The sequence below is a fragment of the Syngnathus typhle genome, linkage group LG12 (genome assembly GCF_033458585.1).
Source record: "Syngnathus typhle isolate RoL2023-S1 ecotype Sweden linkage group LG12, RoL_Styp_1.0, whole genome shotgun sequence".
Lineage (NCBI taxonomy): Eukaryota > Metazoa > Chordata > Actinopteri > Syngnathiformes > Syngnathidae > Syngnathus > Syngnathus typhle.
The window spans coordinates 11,811,021-11,830,072 of NC_083749.1; the positions used below are offsets into that span (position 1 = coordinate 11,811,021).

The following is a 19,052-nucleotide window of genomic DNA, read 5'->3' on the forward strand; positions in this document are numbered from 1 at the left end:
TCACTAAACAAAAGTAGGCGCATAGTCCGCCGACTTCACTAAACAACAAAGTACCGTATTTTCCGCCCTAAAAGGCGCACCTAAAAACCTAAATTTTTATCAAAAGTAAACAGTGCGCCTTATAGTCCGGTGCGCCTTATATATGGATCAAGTGATGAATTTGTTGATCCATACTTGTTGTACACAGTGCTCTGCCAAAATGTTTTAGTACGTTTTAGTACGACTAGTAAATTACAAGGTCGCATCGCTTCCCAGCATTACGGTAACTGTAGTCAGGCGGCGTCACCGAATAGCTGTTGTACCCGCGAGGCTATCTCATTTCAAAATAGGCTGCTCCGTTAATGTTTCGAGTAAATCTACGGATCAATATGGAAGGGAAACATAGGTAAGTAGTACCAATGCGTTAGATCGAACTTTAGTCAGTTCTGATCATTTTATAGGAGCTCGTTTGAGAGACGCGATTGTTTACACTTTGCTGAGGCTCATGGGAGATTGCGAGCTGAGGGTCATGGGTTTTTGCGGATGGCTAATGCTATAACGATAGCTGCTATACGCGCGAGGCTATTCCATGTCAAAATAGGCCGCTCTGTTCATGTTTCGAGTAAATCTACGGATCGATATGGAAGGGAAACATAGGTAAGTAGTACCAATGAGTCAGATCGAACTTTAGTCAGTTCTGATCATTTTATAGGAGCTCGTTTGAGAAACGCGATTGTTTACACTTTGCTGAGGCTCATGGGAGATTGCGAGCTGAGGGTCATGGGTTTTTGCGGATGACTAATGCTATAACGATAGCTGCTATACGTGCGAGGCTATTTCATGTCAAAATAGGCTGCTCTGTTAATGTTTCGAGTAAATCTACGGATGGATATGGAAGGGAAACATAGGTAAGTAGTACCAATGCGTTAGATCGAACTTTAGTCAGTTCTGATCATTTTATAGGAGCTCGTTTGAGAGGCGCGATTGTTTACACTTTGCTGAGGCTCATGGGAGATTGCGAACCGAGGGTCATGGGTTTTTGCGGATGGCTAATGCTATAACGATAGCTGCTATACGCGTGAGGCTATTTCATGTCAAAATAGGCTGCTCTGTTCATGTTTCGAGTAAATCTACGGATCGATATGGAAGGGAAACATAGGTAAGTAGTACCAATGCGTTAGATTGAACTTTAGTCAGTTCCAATCTATTTATAGGAGCTCGTTTGAGAAACGCGATTGTTTACAGAGGGCTCGTTGGTTATTGGCTAGTGGGTGCATACCGCAACCCTAGTCAACCTCAGTTTGTTGCAGTAAAGCTTCTATTTTATGCGCCTTATAGTCCGGACAAAGTCTTAAAATGGGCCGTTCATTGAAGGTGCGCCTTATACCCCGGTGCGCCTAATAGGGCGGAAAATACGGTAGTTTTTTTTTAGTTAGTTAGTTTTTTGTGTGTTGTGACATGTGGAGAGATTGACAATAAAGCTGACTTTGACTTTGACTTTGACTTTGACTTAACAGAATAATAATACTCTTAGCTAACACTACACACAAAATTGCAGCATAACTTTTAGCAGCTAAAGGCCATTTGGTAACTGTTGCCCTTTGAACCGCAAGAATAATTCAGTGTGTCAGCGACATCAAGGCTACAGCAGCAGAGCCAGAAACATTAACTCATCTCATTGCAATAGGGCTCATGTATGAAGCAATTTCATATTTGTTATGAAAACACATTAATAATAGGATTTACCGTTTTTTTCCATGTATAGTGCGCAAAATTTAACTAATTTATTGTCCTAAAATCTGGGGTGCGCATTATACATGGGTACAAAAAAAAAAAAAAAAAAAATTTTTTTATTTTTTTATTTTTTTTTTTAAGTCCCAATGATCGTCACACACGCAGGGAGGCAATGGGTCCCATTTTTATAGTCTTTGGTATGGTCTTAACTAGGCTGGATGTAATTTTTTTTGTTGGCGTTGATTTCTCCGACTGCCCGTAAACGCACCACCGCGCTTCGTGCGCGCACGGGACAGCAAACGAGCAGGTGATCGAGCAAGCGTCTGATACGAGAGCATTGCGGTCGCATGGAGCGTGTTTGAAGTGAACAGCAGAGAAGAAAGGCAAAGTGTTGTGAAATAAAATGCACAGAACGGATGCGCAAGACACGTCAGCTATATAAAGAGCGAGAGTTGTTTTCTTCCTATTAGTTTCAATTCACAGTTTAATTAGCAGTTTCAATCAGCAAATAACAAAATGCGTATTACAGGTAATATTTTATTTCACAACACTTTGCCTTGTTCCTTTGGTCTCTGCTGTTCATCCTAAAACACAAAGGCGCTCTTTAAGCAATGCGACAGTGAGCGCCCGGCGCGCTGCGGTTGCGCGACCGCACCAAATTAAGCTCCCTGCGCAGTGCGCACTGAGGTCCACTTAAATTTTAGAAAGTACATCAGGACTTTAAAAATATCTTCTAAATTTCAGCGACGGCTCTGTCACAATAATCGACCAGCCCGGTGCAGTTGGGCGGTCGGCGGCGCGCTACGGTTGAGCGTTCTCTCGCGCGCTCTCTCTCTCGCTCTCTCTCGCTCTCGCACACGCGCAAACCGGATATCATACGGAGGCCGCCATTACAGATGCGCAGAACGGATGAGCAAGACACGTCAGCTATATAAAGAGCGAGAGTTCAGTTCTCTACCTAAATCCGTATTACAGGTAATATTTTATTTCACAACACTTTGCCTTGTTCCTTTCTTCTCTGCTGTTCACTTCAAACACGCTCCATGCGCACGGAGCGCGGTGGTGCGTTTATGGGCAGTCGGAGAAATCAACGCCAACAAAAAAAATTACATCCAGCCTAGTTAAGACCATACCAAAGACTATAAAAATAGGACCCATTGCCTCCCTGCGTGTGTGACGATCATTGGGACTTAAAAAAAAAAAAAAAAAAAAAAAAAAAAATTTAATTTTTTTTTTTAAAAATTTCATAAAAATTGGGTGCGTATTATACATGGGTACAAGCTTTTTTCCAGCATCAGCATGCCATTTTTAGGGGTGCGTACTATACATGGGGGCGCACTATACACGGAAAAAAACGGTAACCATCAGGTTTCCATGGAACACAAGGTTCAGATTAACTCCAGTTTTTGTTTTTTTAACACATAAAAGATACCTGGTCTGTCTAGGAATTTGCATTGACCCATGTCGGCAATGTCCAGTCTCTTGAGCAACAAGACTAAGTGGCTAAGATTTTCCTCCATTACGCCAGGACAATGAGCTTCCCCCATGCCCTTATCATACATAGACTGGGAGTACAGGCGCAAACACAGTCCTATAGGGACACAAAAGGTAAAACATTCAGAAAATTGTTCGTACATGGCAAGCTATTACATTCACCCAGCAGCTTAATTCCTCAAATTTCAATTTGTGCACAAACACCTCATCTACAGAGATGTCTGAGATGCCTTTTACACTATTATGACCTACCAGGAAGTTTGCTATTCACTCTTTGAGCTCGCATGTCTGCCTGTGTTTTGCTGATTGTCTTCAGCATTTGTGAGTTTGCTCTTATCTGAGGATTGTAAACCTGAGGAGTAAAATTATGAAAAAAAACTAGATGTCAGAAATTTAGGCACGACACTGGCTATAAACTAGAAGCACAGCTAACAGTGGAAAAAGAAAACATTTTTGCCATAATAAAAATTTGGGAGCAATTGGCAGACGTATTTGTTTGTATAACAATAGCATAGCTCCTGCTTTAGAGATATATCAGTTTGTAATATCCACAAACTTACAGTTTTGAGTTGAAGGCCTGTGTCTATGACATAGCGAATGGCTGGGAGGGAGAAGGAAGACTCAGCCAGGCTATTGGTGAGAATGACTTTCCTCTGGATCGCTGGCTCTTCCGCCACACCCAGTGTTGTGCTGTCCTTTCCCTCCAACCCATCATTCTCCTTTTGCGTGGACACTTCAGTGTTGTACACTCGTTGAGTCAGCGCACCCAGTCCAGTGTGGAGGGGAATGAGCTTGAGTGAACCAACGTGAGGACTTAGGGATGCACGGTGTGCTTCAAGCTGTGTAGCACATTCGTCTATTTCCTACACAATAAAAAGAACAGAATATTCTTCAGCATCCATGTCAAACAAATTGAACAGCAAAACCACAGAGGAGTTTGTTCAAAGAACTTGGTCTCTTTAATAGTTGTACTATGTTCATTTTGTTTTCACTTGTCAATTATTTATCAACCTAAATATCTTGTTTGTGATAAAAGAACCAGTTAAATAATTGGTCTCTTTAAATATGACAACTTTGTGTCGGCCACTTGTCATTCTTTGATTCAAGATTTATGGTGAAAATATCTTTTTAATGGACAACAGAAATTGGATGAAAGATTTAATAATGGAAAAAAAAATCCACTTAATTACTGTGGCTAGTGAGCATGTTGACATTGTGATACTCCAACTGTCAAGCCTAAAAAGTAAAACTTGCACCTGTGCACTTGCAAGAAACACCATCATATCTCCCTCCTCTCCTTTTCGGTGAAGATCTAGAACCATGTGAGAAGCAGCAATCACAGGGTCCTTCTGAGATGGAAGCTCCTGATACATAATTTCCATTTTGTTCTGGTTGATAGAGTTCCTCTCCTCTTCTACCACACCTTCCTTTTCTTGTCCATTTGTAGGTGCCTCTGATTGGAGGCTGCCCATGCAGAGGTGAGGGACGGCAGGACCCAGGAAGGAGGCAAGCCGAGGAGCGAGAGTCGGGTGAGTCAGAAGAACCACGTGGAAGTTATCTGGCCTCTGACGGCAGACGTCGCACAGCAGCCCAAGCAGCACATCCGTCGCTACGGTGCGCTCTTGGACCTCGTCCAAAACCACGATGCCATATTGATGCAACAAGGGATCGGACATCATTTCCTCAAGCAGGAGCGTGTCGCTGACAAACCTTAAGATAGAAACCAAGGTCAACTTTGAGAACCAGATAACACACCATCAAACACTGCAAACGGTTAAGTGAAGGAAAGCGTTTTGCTAAAAGCAGGGCTGTGGACTCGGTCGGATTTTTGCACCGAGTCCGGCCTCTTGACCATGAGTCCGAGCCCGAGTCCGAGTCCGGCTGTCCATTTTTTCCTGTTAATTCATGTGACTGCTTAGTCTTTATTCAAGGCTAATTTAGATCAAAATCTAAATAATTACAACAGTTTTGTGATGGCTTTGTCTTTATTAAACATATAACGAATACAATAAACAGATACTTTCAAGTTTTAATCATTAATTACACCATTATAGCTCAGACTTTTATCTAAACACAAATAATTAGTGACGACCCCTTATTTGGAAAGCGAAAAACCCATGTCGTACGGCGTCAGCACTATGTTGTTTTCAATAAAAACATGAAGAACTCACGTTTGAGTCAGTCAATTTTAATTTTTATAAAGGATTATTCTCATTTGATGTCTTTAAATTCATCCGCGTTCTGCCATTGAAGTGGGGTGCATTCAAAGACCAGTCGTACAGACGGAACACTCATTCACTTCACCAAAACGCAACAATATAATTACGTGAGCTCTTTGCATAAACCTCGATGCAAAGAAACTCCTCTTTTTGGGTACAGGCTACAAGGAATATATATTACAAAGGAGACTTTATACTTAATTGTGATCATCATTCATCCATCCATCCATTTTATTTTATTACTCAGGTATTTTCAAAACAAATTAATATTGTTGCATTTATTAATTTGCTTTAACATGACAGCGCAATATAATTAAAAGCTGACACGATAGCAATGTCAAACGTGTTCATTTAAGAAAAAGCCACACACGTTTTGTGATCAAATCTTTCATAACGAGAATGATTTGAGTGAATTGATTTTACAATTTTTATCCCCCCTCCCCACCATCTGTCACTTTGCTTGGGACAAAAGGAGCCTTCAGAACTGAAAATTCTTCTCAATTATTCATTCAAATCAATTCACTCAAATCATTCTCATTATGAAATGTACGACTGGTCTTTGAATGCACCCCGCTTCAATGGCAGAACGCGGATGAATTTAAAGACATCAAATGAGAATAATCCTTTATTACAATTAAAACTGACTGATGCAAACGTGAGTTCTTCATGTTTTTATTGAAACCAACATAGTGCTGACGCCGTACGACATCGGTTTTTCGCTATAATTCGGTATAATTTGAGTGAGTCCACCCTCACCCAAAGTTAAGGTTTCATGGGAATATTATTGTCATAATTGTCTGGACCATATATGATAATTGTTTAATGGTAGTTATTGATAGATCTTGAAGATGTCAAGTTATAGGTGCATAAGACTATGTTGTTCATGCATATAGCACGTTCATTGTAAGAGGGGAAGAGATGTGTATTTTGGGCTAACTCAAATTCCGTAGTAGAAAAAAACCCGGAAGTGGGATGGGCATTCTATGTTGTTGTGGTACGCCCTGTGAACGCACTGTGAGTAAGGAATAAAGCAGTTATCAATTATGTCGTTGTCCGACCTATTCTTGCTATCTAAGAACCTGGAAAATACTAAGGATATAATATATATCACGAGTCATTACGACGAGTTTGGTGGAGTTTTTACTGCTTCTTCCAACTCCTACCGCGCTGACTGTAACCTGACACTCTCTGGCTGCGTCTTGCCTCTTTTTTTTTTATTGTCGGACTCGGTGGACTCGGTCAAAATCAGCACCGAGTCCGGCAAAAATGAGTCCGAGTCCCCAAGTCCGAACCGAGTCCACAGCCCTGGCTAAAAGGAATCATTGATATCGGATTTTGGTCCAATACTGTATATGCCAAAAAGAGAACATTATTGGATTACTGTATATTGGTCTACATGCAAAATCCCAGATGTTTGTGCTCAAAAACAAGCGGTCCATTCCATGGCTCATATTTTATCATACCGTTTTTTTCCGTGTATAGTGCGCAAAATTTAACTAATTTATTGTCCTAAAATCTGGGGTGCGCATTATACATGGGTACAAAAAAAAAAAAAAAATTAATTTAATTAATTAAGTCCCAATGATCGTCACACACGCAGGGAGGCAATGGGTCCCATTTTTATAGTCTTTGGTATGGTCTTAACTAGGCTGGATGTAATTTTTTTTGTTGGCGTTGATTTCTCCGACTGCCCATAAACGCACCACCGCGCTCCGTGCGCATGGAGCGTGTTTGAAGTGAACAGCAGAGAAGAAAGGAACAAGGCAAAGTGTTGTGAAATAAAATATTACCTGTAATACGGATTTAGGTAGAGAACTGAACTCTCGCTCTTTATATAGCTGACGTGTCTTGCTCATCCGTTCTGCGCATCTGTAATGGCGGCCTCCGTATGATATCCGGTTTGCGTGTGTGCGAGAGCGAGTGAGAGCGAGAGAGAGAGCGCGCGAGAGAACGCTCAACCGTAGCGCGTCGCCGACCGCCCAACTGCACCGGGCTGGTCGATTATTGTGACAGAGCCGTCGCTGAAATTTAGAAGATATTTTTAAAGTCCTGATGTACTTTCTAAAATTTAAGTGGACCTCAGTGCGCACTGCGCAGGGAGCTTAATTTGGTGCGGTCGCGCAACCGCAGCGCGCCGGGCGCTCACTGTCGCATTGCTTAAAGAGCGCCTTTGTGTTTTAGGATGAACAGCAGAGACCAAAGGAACAAGGCAAAGTGTTGTGAAATAAAATATTACCTGTAATACGCATTTTGTTATTTGCTGATTGAAACTGCTAATTAAACTGTGAATTGAAACTAATAGGAAGAAAACAACTCTCGCTCTTTATATAGCTGACGTGTCTTGCGCATCCGTTCTGTGCATTTTATTTCACAACACTTTGCCTTTCTTCTCTGCTGTTCACTTCAAACACGCTCCATGCGACCGCAATGCTCTCGTATCAGACGCTTGCTCGATCACCTGCTCGTTTGCTGTCCCGTGCGCGCACGAAGCGCGGTGGTGCGTTTACGGGCAGTCGGAGAAATCAACGCCAACAAAAAAAATTACATCCAGCCTAGTTAAGACCATACCAAAGACTATAAAAATGGGACCCATTGCCTCCCTGCGTGTGTGACGATCATTGGGACTTAAAAAATAAAAAAAAAATAAAAAATAAAAAAAAAAAATTAAATTTTTTTTTTTTAAAAATTCATAAAAATTGGGTGCGTATTATACATGGGTACAAGCTTTTTTCCAGCATCAGCATGCCATTTTTAGGGGTGCGTACTATACATGGGGGCGCACTATACACGGAAAAAAACGGTACCTCCTGTTGCTGACTTTTGTTCTTTGCTAGAAGAGTATCATTTGATCAAGCCTCCTCTAACATTTCATGATTTTTTTTTTGATAAAAGCCTATATCATTCCTGCTAATATCAGCTTAATATTGGTATCAGAAAGTAGTCTTGGTTGAAATATCGGTATTGATTCAGAAGTGATAGTTGTTTTTGGGCCATCCCTAGTACTCACAAAATAGACTAGTATACCACTCATTTCTAAAATTCATTATTTCATCCATAACTGCTTGAACCCTCACGCACTGTTTTCAAACCTCAAGTTCTTACAGATGTGACAACCCAAAACAAATATGGATTCAAATCACGATGTTAGCTGTCACGTGCTGGAGTTGACGTAGGATAATATAATGCTAATATGCTTGCAGCATACGTAGCAACAGCAGTCTCTTGAAAATAATCATGAATACAATTTCCAAGAAAAAAGGTATCTAAGATAAGATAAGATAAGAGGAACTTTATTAATCTCACGTGTGAGAAACTGCATGTAACAGCCCGATTTACAGGAAGGTACAAGTAGGGGGATAAAGGTGCAAAAAGAGACTTCTGGACCGTAGTCCTCCGGCATAAAAAATAGAATACAATATAAAAAGAAAAATATGGAAAAATAACAACAATTGTAGTAAAAACTAAAAATATAAGCTATGAATATTTGCAAAAAGAAGAAGATAAAAAAGTAGTGGTAAAGTGTCGTAAAGTGTATGAAGTGTATGAGTTTAGTAATGCTAATAAAAGAAATAAAAGAAATAGTGCACGGGTTATGGAAGTGAAATAGATCTAGGCATTATGTGGCAGAGGATATTGCACATTGGGCTTAAATTGCACATTGGGATTAAGAATTGCACGTTATGGGGAAAGTATTGCACGGAAGGATGTGTTTACAGGTTGTCATTGTACAGCCTGATTGCGGTGGGGATGAAGGAGCAGCGGTAGCGTTCCTTCTTACACGGGGGGAGTCTGAGTCTCTGACTGAAGGAGCTGCTCAAGTTCTCCAAGGTCAGATGCAGTGGGTGAGAGGGGTTGTTCCTGATGGATGCAAGCCTGGCTAGCACCCTCCTCTCGCCCACCTCCTCAACAGTGTCTAGAGGCCCACCACAGAGCTGGCCCTCTTAACCAGTTTGTTGAGCCTCTTCCTATCCCTCTCTGTGCTGCTCGGAGCCCAACAGACCACAGCGTAGAGGATAGCAGAGGCTACCACTGAGTCATAAAAGGTTTTTAGCAGAGGCCTGCTCACTCCAAAGGAGCTGAGTCTCCTCAGGAGATGGAGGCGGCTCTGTCCCTTCTCGTAGACGGCGTTCATGTGATCCGTCCAGTTCAGTTTATTGTTGAGGTGAACACCCAGGTACCTGAAACTGTCCACGACCTCAATGTCCTGACCCTGGATGTTCACCGGTGAGTGGGGAGGTGCTCCTCTCCTAAAGTCAATCACCAGCTCCTTCGTCTTACTGGTGTTCAAGCACAGGTGATTGTGCTCACACCAGTCCACAAAGGCGCTGATGGCCGACAGGTACTCCAGCTCGCCCCCCTTAGACATACAGCCAACTATAGTTGAGTCATCGGAGAACTTCTGGAGATGACAGATGTCAGTGTTATACGTGAAGTCCGAGGTGTACAGTGTGAAAAGAAATGGGGACAGGACTGTGCCCTGAGGTGCTCCAGTGCTGCAGACTACCACCTCTGATCGGCAGCCACGCAGTTGCACGTACTGGGGCCGGTTAGTGAGGTAGTCAATGGTCCAGTCAGTGAGGTGATGGTCCACTCCAGTGTCTAGCAGCTTCACTCGTAGCAGGGCCGGCGAGATGGTGTTGAAGGCACTGGAGAAGTCAAAGAACATGACCCTCACAGCGCTGCCGGCGGACTCCAGGTGGGTGAGCGTCCGCTGCAGCAGGTAGATGATGGCGTCTTCCACCCCAATGCCGATCTTGTAGGCAAACTGCAGCGGATCCAGAGTGGGGCTCACCACGGAGCGGAGGTGGCTGAGGACCAGGCGTTCCATCACCTTCATGATGTGGGAAGTGAGGGCGACGGGTCTAAAGTGAGCCGGTTCCTTGGCGTGCGGTGTTTTGGGAACTGGGACGATGGAGGACGTCTTCCATGCGCTAGGCACCTTCGCCAGGCTGAGGCTCAGGTTGAGGAGGTGGCACAGAACATGGCAGAGATCATCAGCACATGTCCGTAGCAGCCTGGGGGAGATGCCATCCGGACCCGGGGCCTTTCTCTGTTTCAGCTTCCCCAGCTCTCTCCTCACCTGAGCAGGAGTGAAGGAGAGGGGAGGGGGCTGAGATGAGGTTGAAGGCCGTGGTGAGTCATTGAGGGAGATGGGTGATTGTCCATGTGGTGGGCGGGAGGGTGTTAAGTGGCCATGAAGCAGGGGGGAGTGGGTTGATTGTCCATGAGGCAGGCGGGGGGGTGGATCCAGGTATCCAGGCAATGGGAGGCTGGGGGGGGGCAGCGGACAGGGGGGTGAGAGGGAGTGGGGACAGGCCAAACCGGTTGAAATGCTGGTTAAGCTCATCCGCCCAGCGTTGATCCCCGTTAATGCTGCCACACGCTCTCCGTCCAGAACCAGACATAGTCCTCAGGCCACGCCACACATCCCGCACGTTCCTCTGTGAGAGTTCCTCCTCCACCTTCCTAGCGAACTCCCGCTTTGCTTCGCGAATCGTCCTCTGGAGCAGATGCTGCAGCCTCTTCTGCTCCTCTCTGTCCCCGCGTCTAAAATCCCACCACTTCTTGTTGATAAGGGCTTTCAGATGTGGGGTCATCCAGGGGTGGTTATTTGAGTAGCAACGCACCCTCTTAGTAGGTATTGTGCTCTCAACGCAGAAATTAATGTAGTCCGTGATGCAGTCAGTGAGGGCGTCGATGTCCTCGCCATGATCACTGTAGAAAACTTCCCAGTCGGTAGACTCAAGGCAGCTTCTCAGATGCTCGATGGCTTCCTCGCTCCAAACCCTCACTTCCTTTCTCACCTTGGGTGAGTATTGGGAGGTGAGTAGTACCAGGTTGTGGTCGGAACGGCCCAGTGGGGGGAGGGCAGAGGCTGTGAATGCTCCCTCAGCATTGCAATAGAAGTGGTCCACCATCTGGTGCACACATTTAGGTGATGCTAAAAATGCACATTTATTTTATTTCATAATTTGACAGTCCAGTGAAGGCAACACTGGCGGTATCAAATTACACTGCTGTAATTTACTGCCACCTTAGAATGCAAAGTGCAGGAAACAAAGAACACTCAAGGTGTGGTAGCAAGTAAATGCAGAGACAAATTTCACCACACCCAGATGTGTGTGTGAGACAATCATTGGGTCTTTACCTTTTTCTACCTTTAAAACATGGATCATGTGACATCATACAAAATGGTGAAATTCAATAATGTGACCTAGTTTGACTCTGCTATAATTATTATACAGGACATAATGTAGATGTGGGGAAAATGAAAAGGCTTTTTTCAGGCTGGTGTATCAGATTCATGACCATTGGCATTGTGAAGCTGTTTTAAAACAATTATTTTTGTACTTCAGACTTAGAAGTCCTTAATCTTTTCAAAATACAAAACATGGTCATACAAACAAATAAGAGGGCAAATGTTTTAGGATTAGTTGTTGGTAGTGAATAAAACATTTGATTCATGGGAACTGATTGATAATTCTATTAGAAGCTTATAGTGTATTAGAAAATATGCAAAATAATGTACCGTAATTTTCGGACTATAAGTCGCTCCGGAGTACAAGTCGCATCAGCCATAAAATGCCCAAAAATGTGAAAAAAAACCATATATGTCGTTCCGGAGTATAAATTGCATTTTGGGGGGCAATTTATTCGACAAAATCCAACATCAAGAACAATCATGAACAAGCAACAACAGGCTAATTGATAGGTATGCTAACGTGACATAAACACAAACGAAGAGCTGAGAATGGCCCTGACGTAAAATTCAGAGTTATTCAAAAAACTATTACATAAATAACACGTTAATAAAACCATCTGTGTCACTCCAATTCATTAAATCCATCGATCGTACTTTGTCAACAATGCGCTTGCACTTCAAAATATTCCACAGGCCCATATAACGATATATAAATTATATATCAAATAGCTATTATATAAGCAATAATCATATAAGCAATAGTATTATCAAGCCATCTGTGCACTCTACATCATTAAATCCATCGATCAAATTCCTCGTCCTTTGTCAACAACGCCGCGCACAGTGCGCCCTGATGTCAGCCTCGTCGTTATTCCACAGATCTACTATATAATTTAGGGGTGTAAATTGCGGGTTTTGTAACGATACGACATCATAGATACAAAGAACTACGATACGATATTTGCCGATATCTTAAAGCCTGCTGTGATTCATTTACGATGCATCACGATATAGTGCTCTACAATCGATATAGAACAATATCCTGATTTATAACAATTCATACGCAAAATCAACAAGGTACTGCAAACTCATTATTTAGGAAATTACAAAGTGGTTCCAAACGAATGACTTGAAGCCCAAAGGAGAGCGAATTTCCTCGTCTTCTTGGACACTAGCCGTAGCACTAGCCCAGGAGCCGCGTAATTGTCGGCTCCCCTTTCACGTGCCTGCTCTGCTCACAACACAACACGCCGCACACTGCTCCCGGAAAGAGGCGGCAAGCAACAATGAACTGGATTTCAAAATAAAGTCGCGTCTAATGTCCGAGGTCAAAAACGTGCGATATAGATCGATGTTTACGTTTAGCATCGATGCCAACAAATCGTAGAGCATTATATTGATTAATCGATGTGTATCAATGAATCGTTACACCCCTAATATAACTATATTGTAGTGTTAACAAAGTTCAAGGAAAGACGTGGGTTTGGTAAACAGCTCTTTATTTAACAAAACAAACTTCCAGGCATGTGGCGGCGTGGACTTCCAGCCACGGAAGTGGAAGAGAGATCCATAGAATAGGACCGGGCGTGCGTAAAAGCCATGACCGAGCCCCATCCACCGTCCCCGGTCAGCCACCCGGCCGAGCGCCGGCCCTCGACTTCCATCCACGGAGGTGAAAGACAGCTCGGTAGAGTAGGACCGGGCGTGCGTAAAAGCCATGTCTGAGCCCCATCCACCGTCCCTGGACAGCCACCCAGCCGAGCGCCGGCCCCCGACTTCAATCCACAGAGGTGAAAGAGAGCTCCGTAGAGTAGGTAGGGTAGGACCGGGCGTGGGTAAAAGCCATAATAGTTTTTCAAACCTTCTGTGTCACTCCAAATCCTTAAATCCTTCAAACTCTTTGTCCGCCGTGTCACTTAGAAACAAAGCCGCTAATGATGCCGGTAGTGCGTGGGGCCCTTCGTCATCTTCGTCATCCCGTGATCAATCTTTGTCCTTTATGTAAACAACCGCCGCGCCACGCCGCGTCGCGCTGCTGACGTCACTTGAAATTTAAATTACAGTAATCCCTTGCTACATCGCGGTTTCACTTTTTTTGGGGGGGGGAAATCTTTGAAAAAAACCACATAAGTCGCTCCTTATTATAAATCACCCCCCCCACCCAAACTATGAAAAAAAACGCGACTTATAGTCCGGAAATTACGGTAATATAAACATTTATTAATAATATATTGTCATATACTACAACTTGAAAGCCCTGCAGCGCATAGTGAACACGGCTGGTAAGATTATTGGTGCTTCGCTCCCCTCCTTGAAGGACATTTACACCTCCCATCTCACCCGCAAGGCGACCACGATTGTGAGTGATGTGAGTCACCCCGCTCACTCTTTGTTCGAGCTTCTGCCCTCTGGGAAGAGGTACAGAAGCCTGCGCTCCCGCACTACCAGACTCTCAAACAGTTTCATACTCCAGGCTGTTAGGATCCTGAACTCGCTTCCCCGTTCTGCGTAGCGTCCTGTACTTTTACTGTCTGTATGCACACTGGCTCTTATTTGTTGTGTTATCTGTTTATTTATTATTTATTATTACTCTTATTATTTATTGTTTGTGCCTTCTTGTTTTTTTATATTGCGTCGTTTACTTGTATGTCTATCGTGTAATATGGCTTGTCACCGTGGGATAGAGAAAACGTAATTTCGATCTCTTTGTGTGTCTCGGCATGTGAATACGTTGACAATAAAGCAGACTTTGACTTTGATATAGGGCAGCACGGTGGGGCACTGGTTAGCATGGCTGCGTTCACAGTTCAGAGGTTGCAGATTCGAATCCACCTCCGCACTTCCTGTGCGGAGTTTCCATATTCTCCCCGTCCCTGGAGGGAGGGAGGTTTGGGATGGATATATTGTCATATACAATGTACAACAATTTAATTATACATTTAAGTGTTTAACCATCATCAATGCAGTAACCATACAACAGAGATGATGTTTAGTGCAAAGAATAATACTTGCAACAAAATGACACCCCCACTAAGTTATGTTTTCATTTAAGAGCAAGTACTTGGAAAAGCACTTGTGCAAACAATATAATGACAGCATGCTAGTAGCCTTTGTCATGTGTTCTGACCTGAGCAAGGTATCTGGTGTACAACTGTTATCATGAGCCACCCCGTAGCCCACCTCCAGACCCAAGCTGAGGTCCATCTCATCGGCCACACAAAGGGCCAGACTGACCGCTGCCACTGAATAAGGTTGGGAGCAACAAACCAGGCCTTGAGAGAATTCATATGACAAAGCATATTCCACACACCACTGTGGCACCTAGAAGAAAAGAAAAAGAGGGAGAAAAATCATCAAGAAGAGCAAGTAGTAGTACATTCAATATGCGCTACAGAAGTGGTGTCAAACTCAAGGCCCGGGGGTCAGATACGGCCCACTAATCATTTTATGTGTGTATATTATTATATATAAGCAATGAATGACAGAAAGAGGAATAACTATTACATTTGAAGTCCTGCTTCCTGCTGGTGACTGGTTCACATTCATTCGCCCCTCCCTCCAGTTGCATCGGGTACATAATACATATCAAATTAATATCAAAAGAGACTGAATTTTAAACATATTAAAATCATATACCTGACACATTGGGCAAAAAAACTAATTGATCTGCAGTTTAAACATAGCCTTTGACACCTTTAGCAAAGTGCAGAAAATGAGCCAAGCGAGAATTAAACACCAATGATTGTCACACACACATCTGGGTGTGGTGAAATTTGTCTCTGCATTTGACCAATCCCCAAAGGGAGCAGTGAGCAGTAGCGGTGCCGCGCCCGGGAATCATTTGGGGATCTAACCCCCCAATTCCAACCCTTAATGATGAGTGCCAAGCAGGGAGGCAGTGGGTCCCATATTTATAGTCTTTGGTATGACCCGGCCGGGGTTTGAACCCATAACCTTCCAGTCTCAGGGCGGACACTCTACCACTAGGCCACCGAGCTGGCCTATGATTAAGGACTATTATTATTATTATCCACTCGTCCGTTCGTCCATTATCTGTACCGCTTCTCCCCATGATTATGATTACCGATTTTTCCATGTATAATGCGCAAAATTTAACAAATTTGTTGTCCTAAAATCTGGGGTGCGCATTATACATGGGTACAATTTTTTTTTTGTTTTTTATTTTATTTTTTTAATTTCATTTTTATTTATTTTTTGTAAGAAAATCATGGTACAACAATTTTTTAAGAAAATCTTCTCACGGATGGAGTGTGGAAAGGAGCAGGGCGACCAAGTGCAGCTTGGACCAGGGTTCATTGGAGGAACTCAAAACATAGACTTGGTAAACTAACATAACTCTCTAACAAAACCAACAACAGGACTGACCGACAAAGACGTGGAACAAAAAGACAGGGTGACATTACCAAAGACAGGAACAGAAACCTGTGTTATTGTCAAATATTGTTTGTTTTTTCATCTCCATCGCGGACTGGACGTCATACGGAGGCAGTATCACTGCGCATGGCACTATAGATCCGATGCGAATAGTCCTCTTCTTGACTGACAATGAATGTGATAGTTTAATACAATCAGCAAATAACAAAATGCGTATTACAGGTAATATTTTATTTCACAACACTTTGCCTTTTTCCTTTTGTCTCTGTTGTTCACTTCAAACACGCTCCATACGAACGCAATGCTCTCGTATCAGACGCTTGCTCGATCACCTGCTCGTTTGCTGTCACAATGTACCCTACACAAATCTGAAACATTTGTTGCGGCTCCGAGTCACGATGAGGGGCAAGTTTTGGTTTCCAAGGGTTTTTTTTATTCCTCTTCAACTTCTCTCCCATACAGAGCCGCCTTTTTCACATGTCCGCACGCCTTTTTCACATGTCCGCACTTTAACCTAACCGATCGCGGTGGTGCCTTTATGGGCAGTCGGAGAAATCAACGCCAACAAAAAAAAATACATCCAGCCTAGTTAAGACCATACCAAAGACTATAAAAATGGGACCCATTGCCTCCCTGCTTGGCACTCAGCATTAAGGGTTGGAATTGGGGGGTTAGATCACCAAATGATTCCCGAGCGCGGCGCCGCTGCTGCTCACTGCTCCCCTCTCCCTCAGAGGATTGATCAAAATCACCCAGGGATGGGTCAAACGCAGAGGACAAATTTCACCACACCCAGATGCGTGTGTAATGATCATTGGGACTTTAATAAAAAAAAATAAAAAATTGGGTGCGTATTATACATGGGTACAGGCTTTTTTCCAGCATCGACATGCCATTTTTAGGGTGCGTATTATACATAGAGGGGCATTATACATGGAAAAACGGTATTATTACATTTTTAATATTACATTGTTTTAATTTCTTCCAGTGTTTACGTTTTCAGTTTCAGACAGGAGTTTTCATTTTGGTGCATTCCTAGTCATTTGGACTAAGTAGTAGTAAGAATCAGAGATGGGACCAAGTCACACATGTGCAAGTCTCAAGTAAGTCTCAAGTCTTAACCTTCTAGTCTCAAGTAAGTCCCAAGTCATTTTTTTCTTGGGCAAGTCAAGTCCTTAAATAGGTCAAGTCAAGTCCAAGTCAAGTCCTTAAATAAGTCAAGTACAAGTCAAGTCACCTTATTATTGCAATTTTACCCGCAGAATCTGATCTTAGTAAAGTGAAAAGACAAGATATAAGTAACTTTAAGTACCGTTTTTTTTCCGTGTATAGTGCGCAAAATTTAACTAATTTATTGTCCTAAAATCTGGGGTGCGCATTATACATGGGTACAAAGAAAAAAAAAATTAATTTTTTTTTTTTTAAATTTTTTTTTTTTTTTTTTTTTTTTAAGTCCCAATGATCGTCGGGAGGCAATGGGTCCCATTTTTATAGTCTTTGGTATGGTCTTAACTAGGCTGGATGTAATTTTTTTTGTTGGCGTTGATTTCTCCGACTGCCCTTAAACGCACCACCGCGCTCCGTGCGCGCACGGGACAGCAAACGAGCAGGTGATCGAGCAAGCGTCTGATACGAGAGCATTGCGGTCGCATGGAGCGTGTTTGAAGTGAACAGCAGAGAAGAAAGGCAAAGTGTTGTGAAATAAAATGCACAGAACGGATGCGCAAGACACGTCAGCTATATAAAGAGCGAGAGTTGTTTTCTTCCTATTAGTTTCAATTCACAGTTTAATTAGCAGTTTCAATCAGCAAATAACAAAATGCGTATTACAGGTAATATTTTATTTCACAACACTTTGCCTTGTTCCTTTGGTCTCTGCTGTTCATCCTAAAACACAAAGGCGCTCTTTAAGCAATGCGACAGTGAGCGCCCGGCGCGCTGCGGTTGCGCGACCGCACCAAATTAAGCTCCCTGCGCAGTGCGCACTGAGGTCCACTTAAATTTTAGAAAGTACATCAGGACTTTAAAAATATTTTCTAAATTTCAGCGACGGCTCTGTCACACTAATGCGACCAGCGCGGTGCAGTTGGGCGGTCGGCGGCGCGCTACGGTTGAGCGTTCTCTCTCTCGCTCTCTCTCTCGCTCTCGCACACACGCACACGCGCACACACGCAAACCGGATATCATACGGAGGCCGCCATTACAGATGCGCAGAACGGATGCGCAAGACACGTCAGCTATATAAAGAGCGAGAGTTCAGTTCTCTACCTAAATCCGTATTACAGGTAATATTTTATTTCACAACACTTTGCCTTGTTCCTTTCTTCTCTGCTGTTCACTTCAAACACGCTCCATGCGACCGCAATGCTCTCGTATCAGACAAGGCTTGCTCGATCACCTGCTCGTTTGCTGTCCCGTGCGCGCACGGAGCGCGGTGGTGCGTTTACGGGCAGTCGGAGAAATCAACGCCAACAAAAGAAATTACATCCAGCCTAGTTAAGACCATACCAAAGACTATAAAAATGGGACCCATTGCCTCCCTGCGTGTGTGACGATCATTGGGACTTAAAAAAAAAAAAAAAAAAAAAAATTAAAATTTTTTTTTTTAAAAATTCATAAAAATTGGGTGCGTATTATACATGGGTACAAGCTTTTTTCCAGCATCAGCATGCCATTTTTAGGGGTGCGTACTATACATGGGGGCGCACTATACACGGAAAAAAACGGTAACCATCATTGTCCAATGTGTCTAACCTGTTTAAAAAATATGACAATAATTTGGATTTAAAGTTAGAGTTAAAGTCCCAATGATCGTCACACACACATCTGGGTGTGATGAAATTTGTCCTCTGCATTTAACCCATCCCTGTGTGATTTTGATCCATCCCCTGGGGGAGAGGGGAGCAGTGAGCAGCAGCGATGCCGCGCTCGGGAATCATTTGGCGATCTAACCCCCCAATTCCAACCCTTAATGCTGAGTGCCAAGCAGGGAGGAAATGGGTCCCATTTTTATAGTCTTTGGTATGACC

General features: G+C 43.2%; 1 protein-coding gene across 4 annotated transcripts in view; it reads right to left on the bottom strand.

The window, feature by feature from the left end:
* The window catches only part of dqx1 (DEAQ box RNA-dependent ATPase 1), a 45,614-nt gene that overhangs the window by 18,555 nt on the left and 8,007 nt on the right, over window positions 1-19,052 (bottom strand). For all 4 annotated transcript variants that reach the window (XM_061293279.1, XM_061293276.1, XM_061293278.1 and 1 more), the window contains 5 exons: window positions 14,756-14,949; window positions 4,464-4,917; window positions 3,768-4,070; window positions 3,460-3,559; window positions 3,146-3,304 (listed from right to left, as the gene is read on the bottom strand). In XM_061293279.1, the coding sequence (XP_061149263.1) occupies window positions 3,146-3,304; window positions 3,460-3,559; window positions 3,768-4,070; window positions 4,464-4,917; window positions 14,756-14,832 (1,093 nt within the window). In that variant the 5' untranslated portion in view covers window positions 14,833-14,949. The remainder of the gene's footprint in view (window positions 1-3,145; window positions 3,305-3,459; window positions 3,560-3,767; window positions 4,071-4,463; window positions 4,918-14,755; window positions 14,950-19,052) is intronic.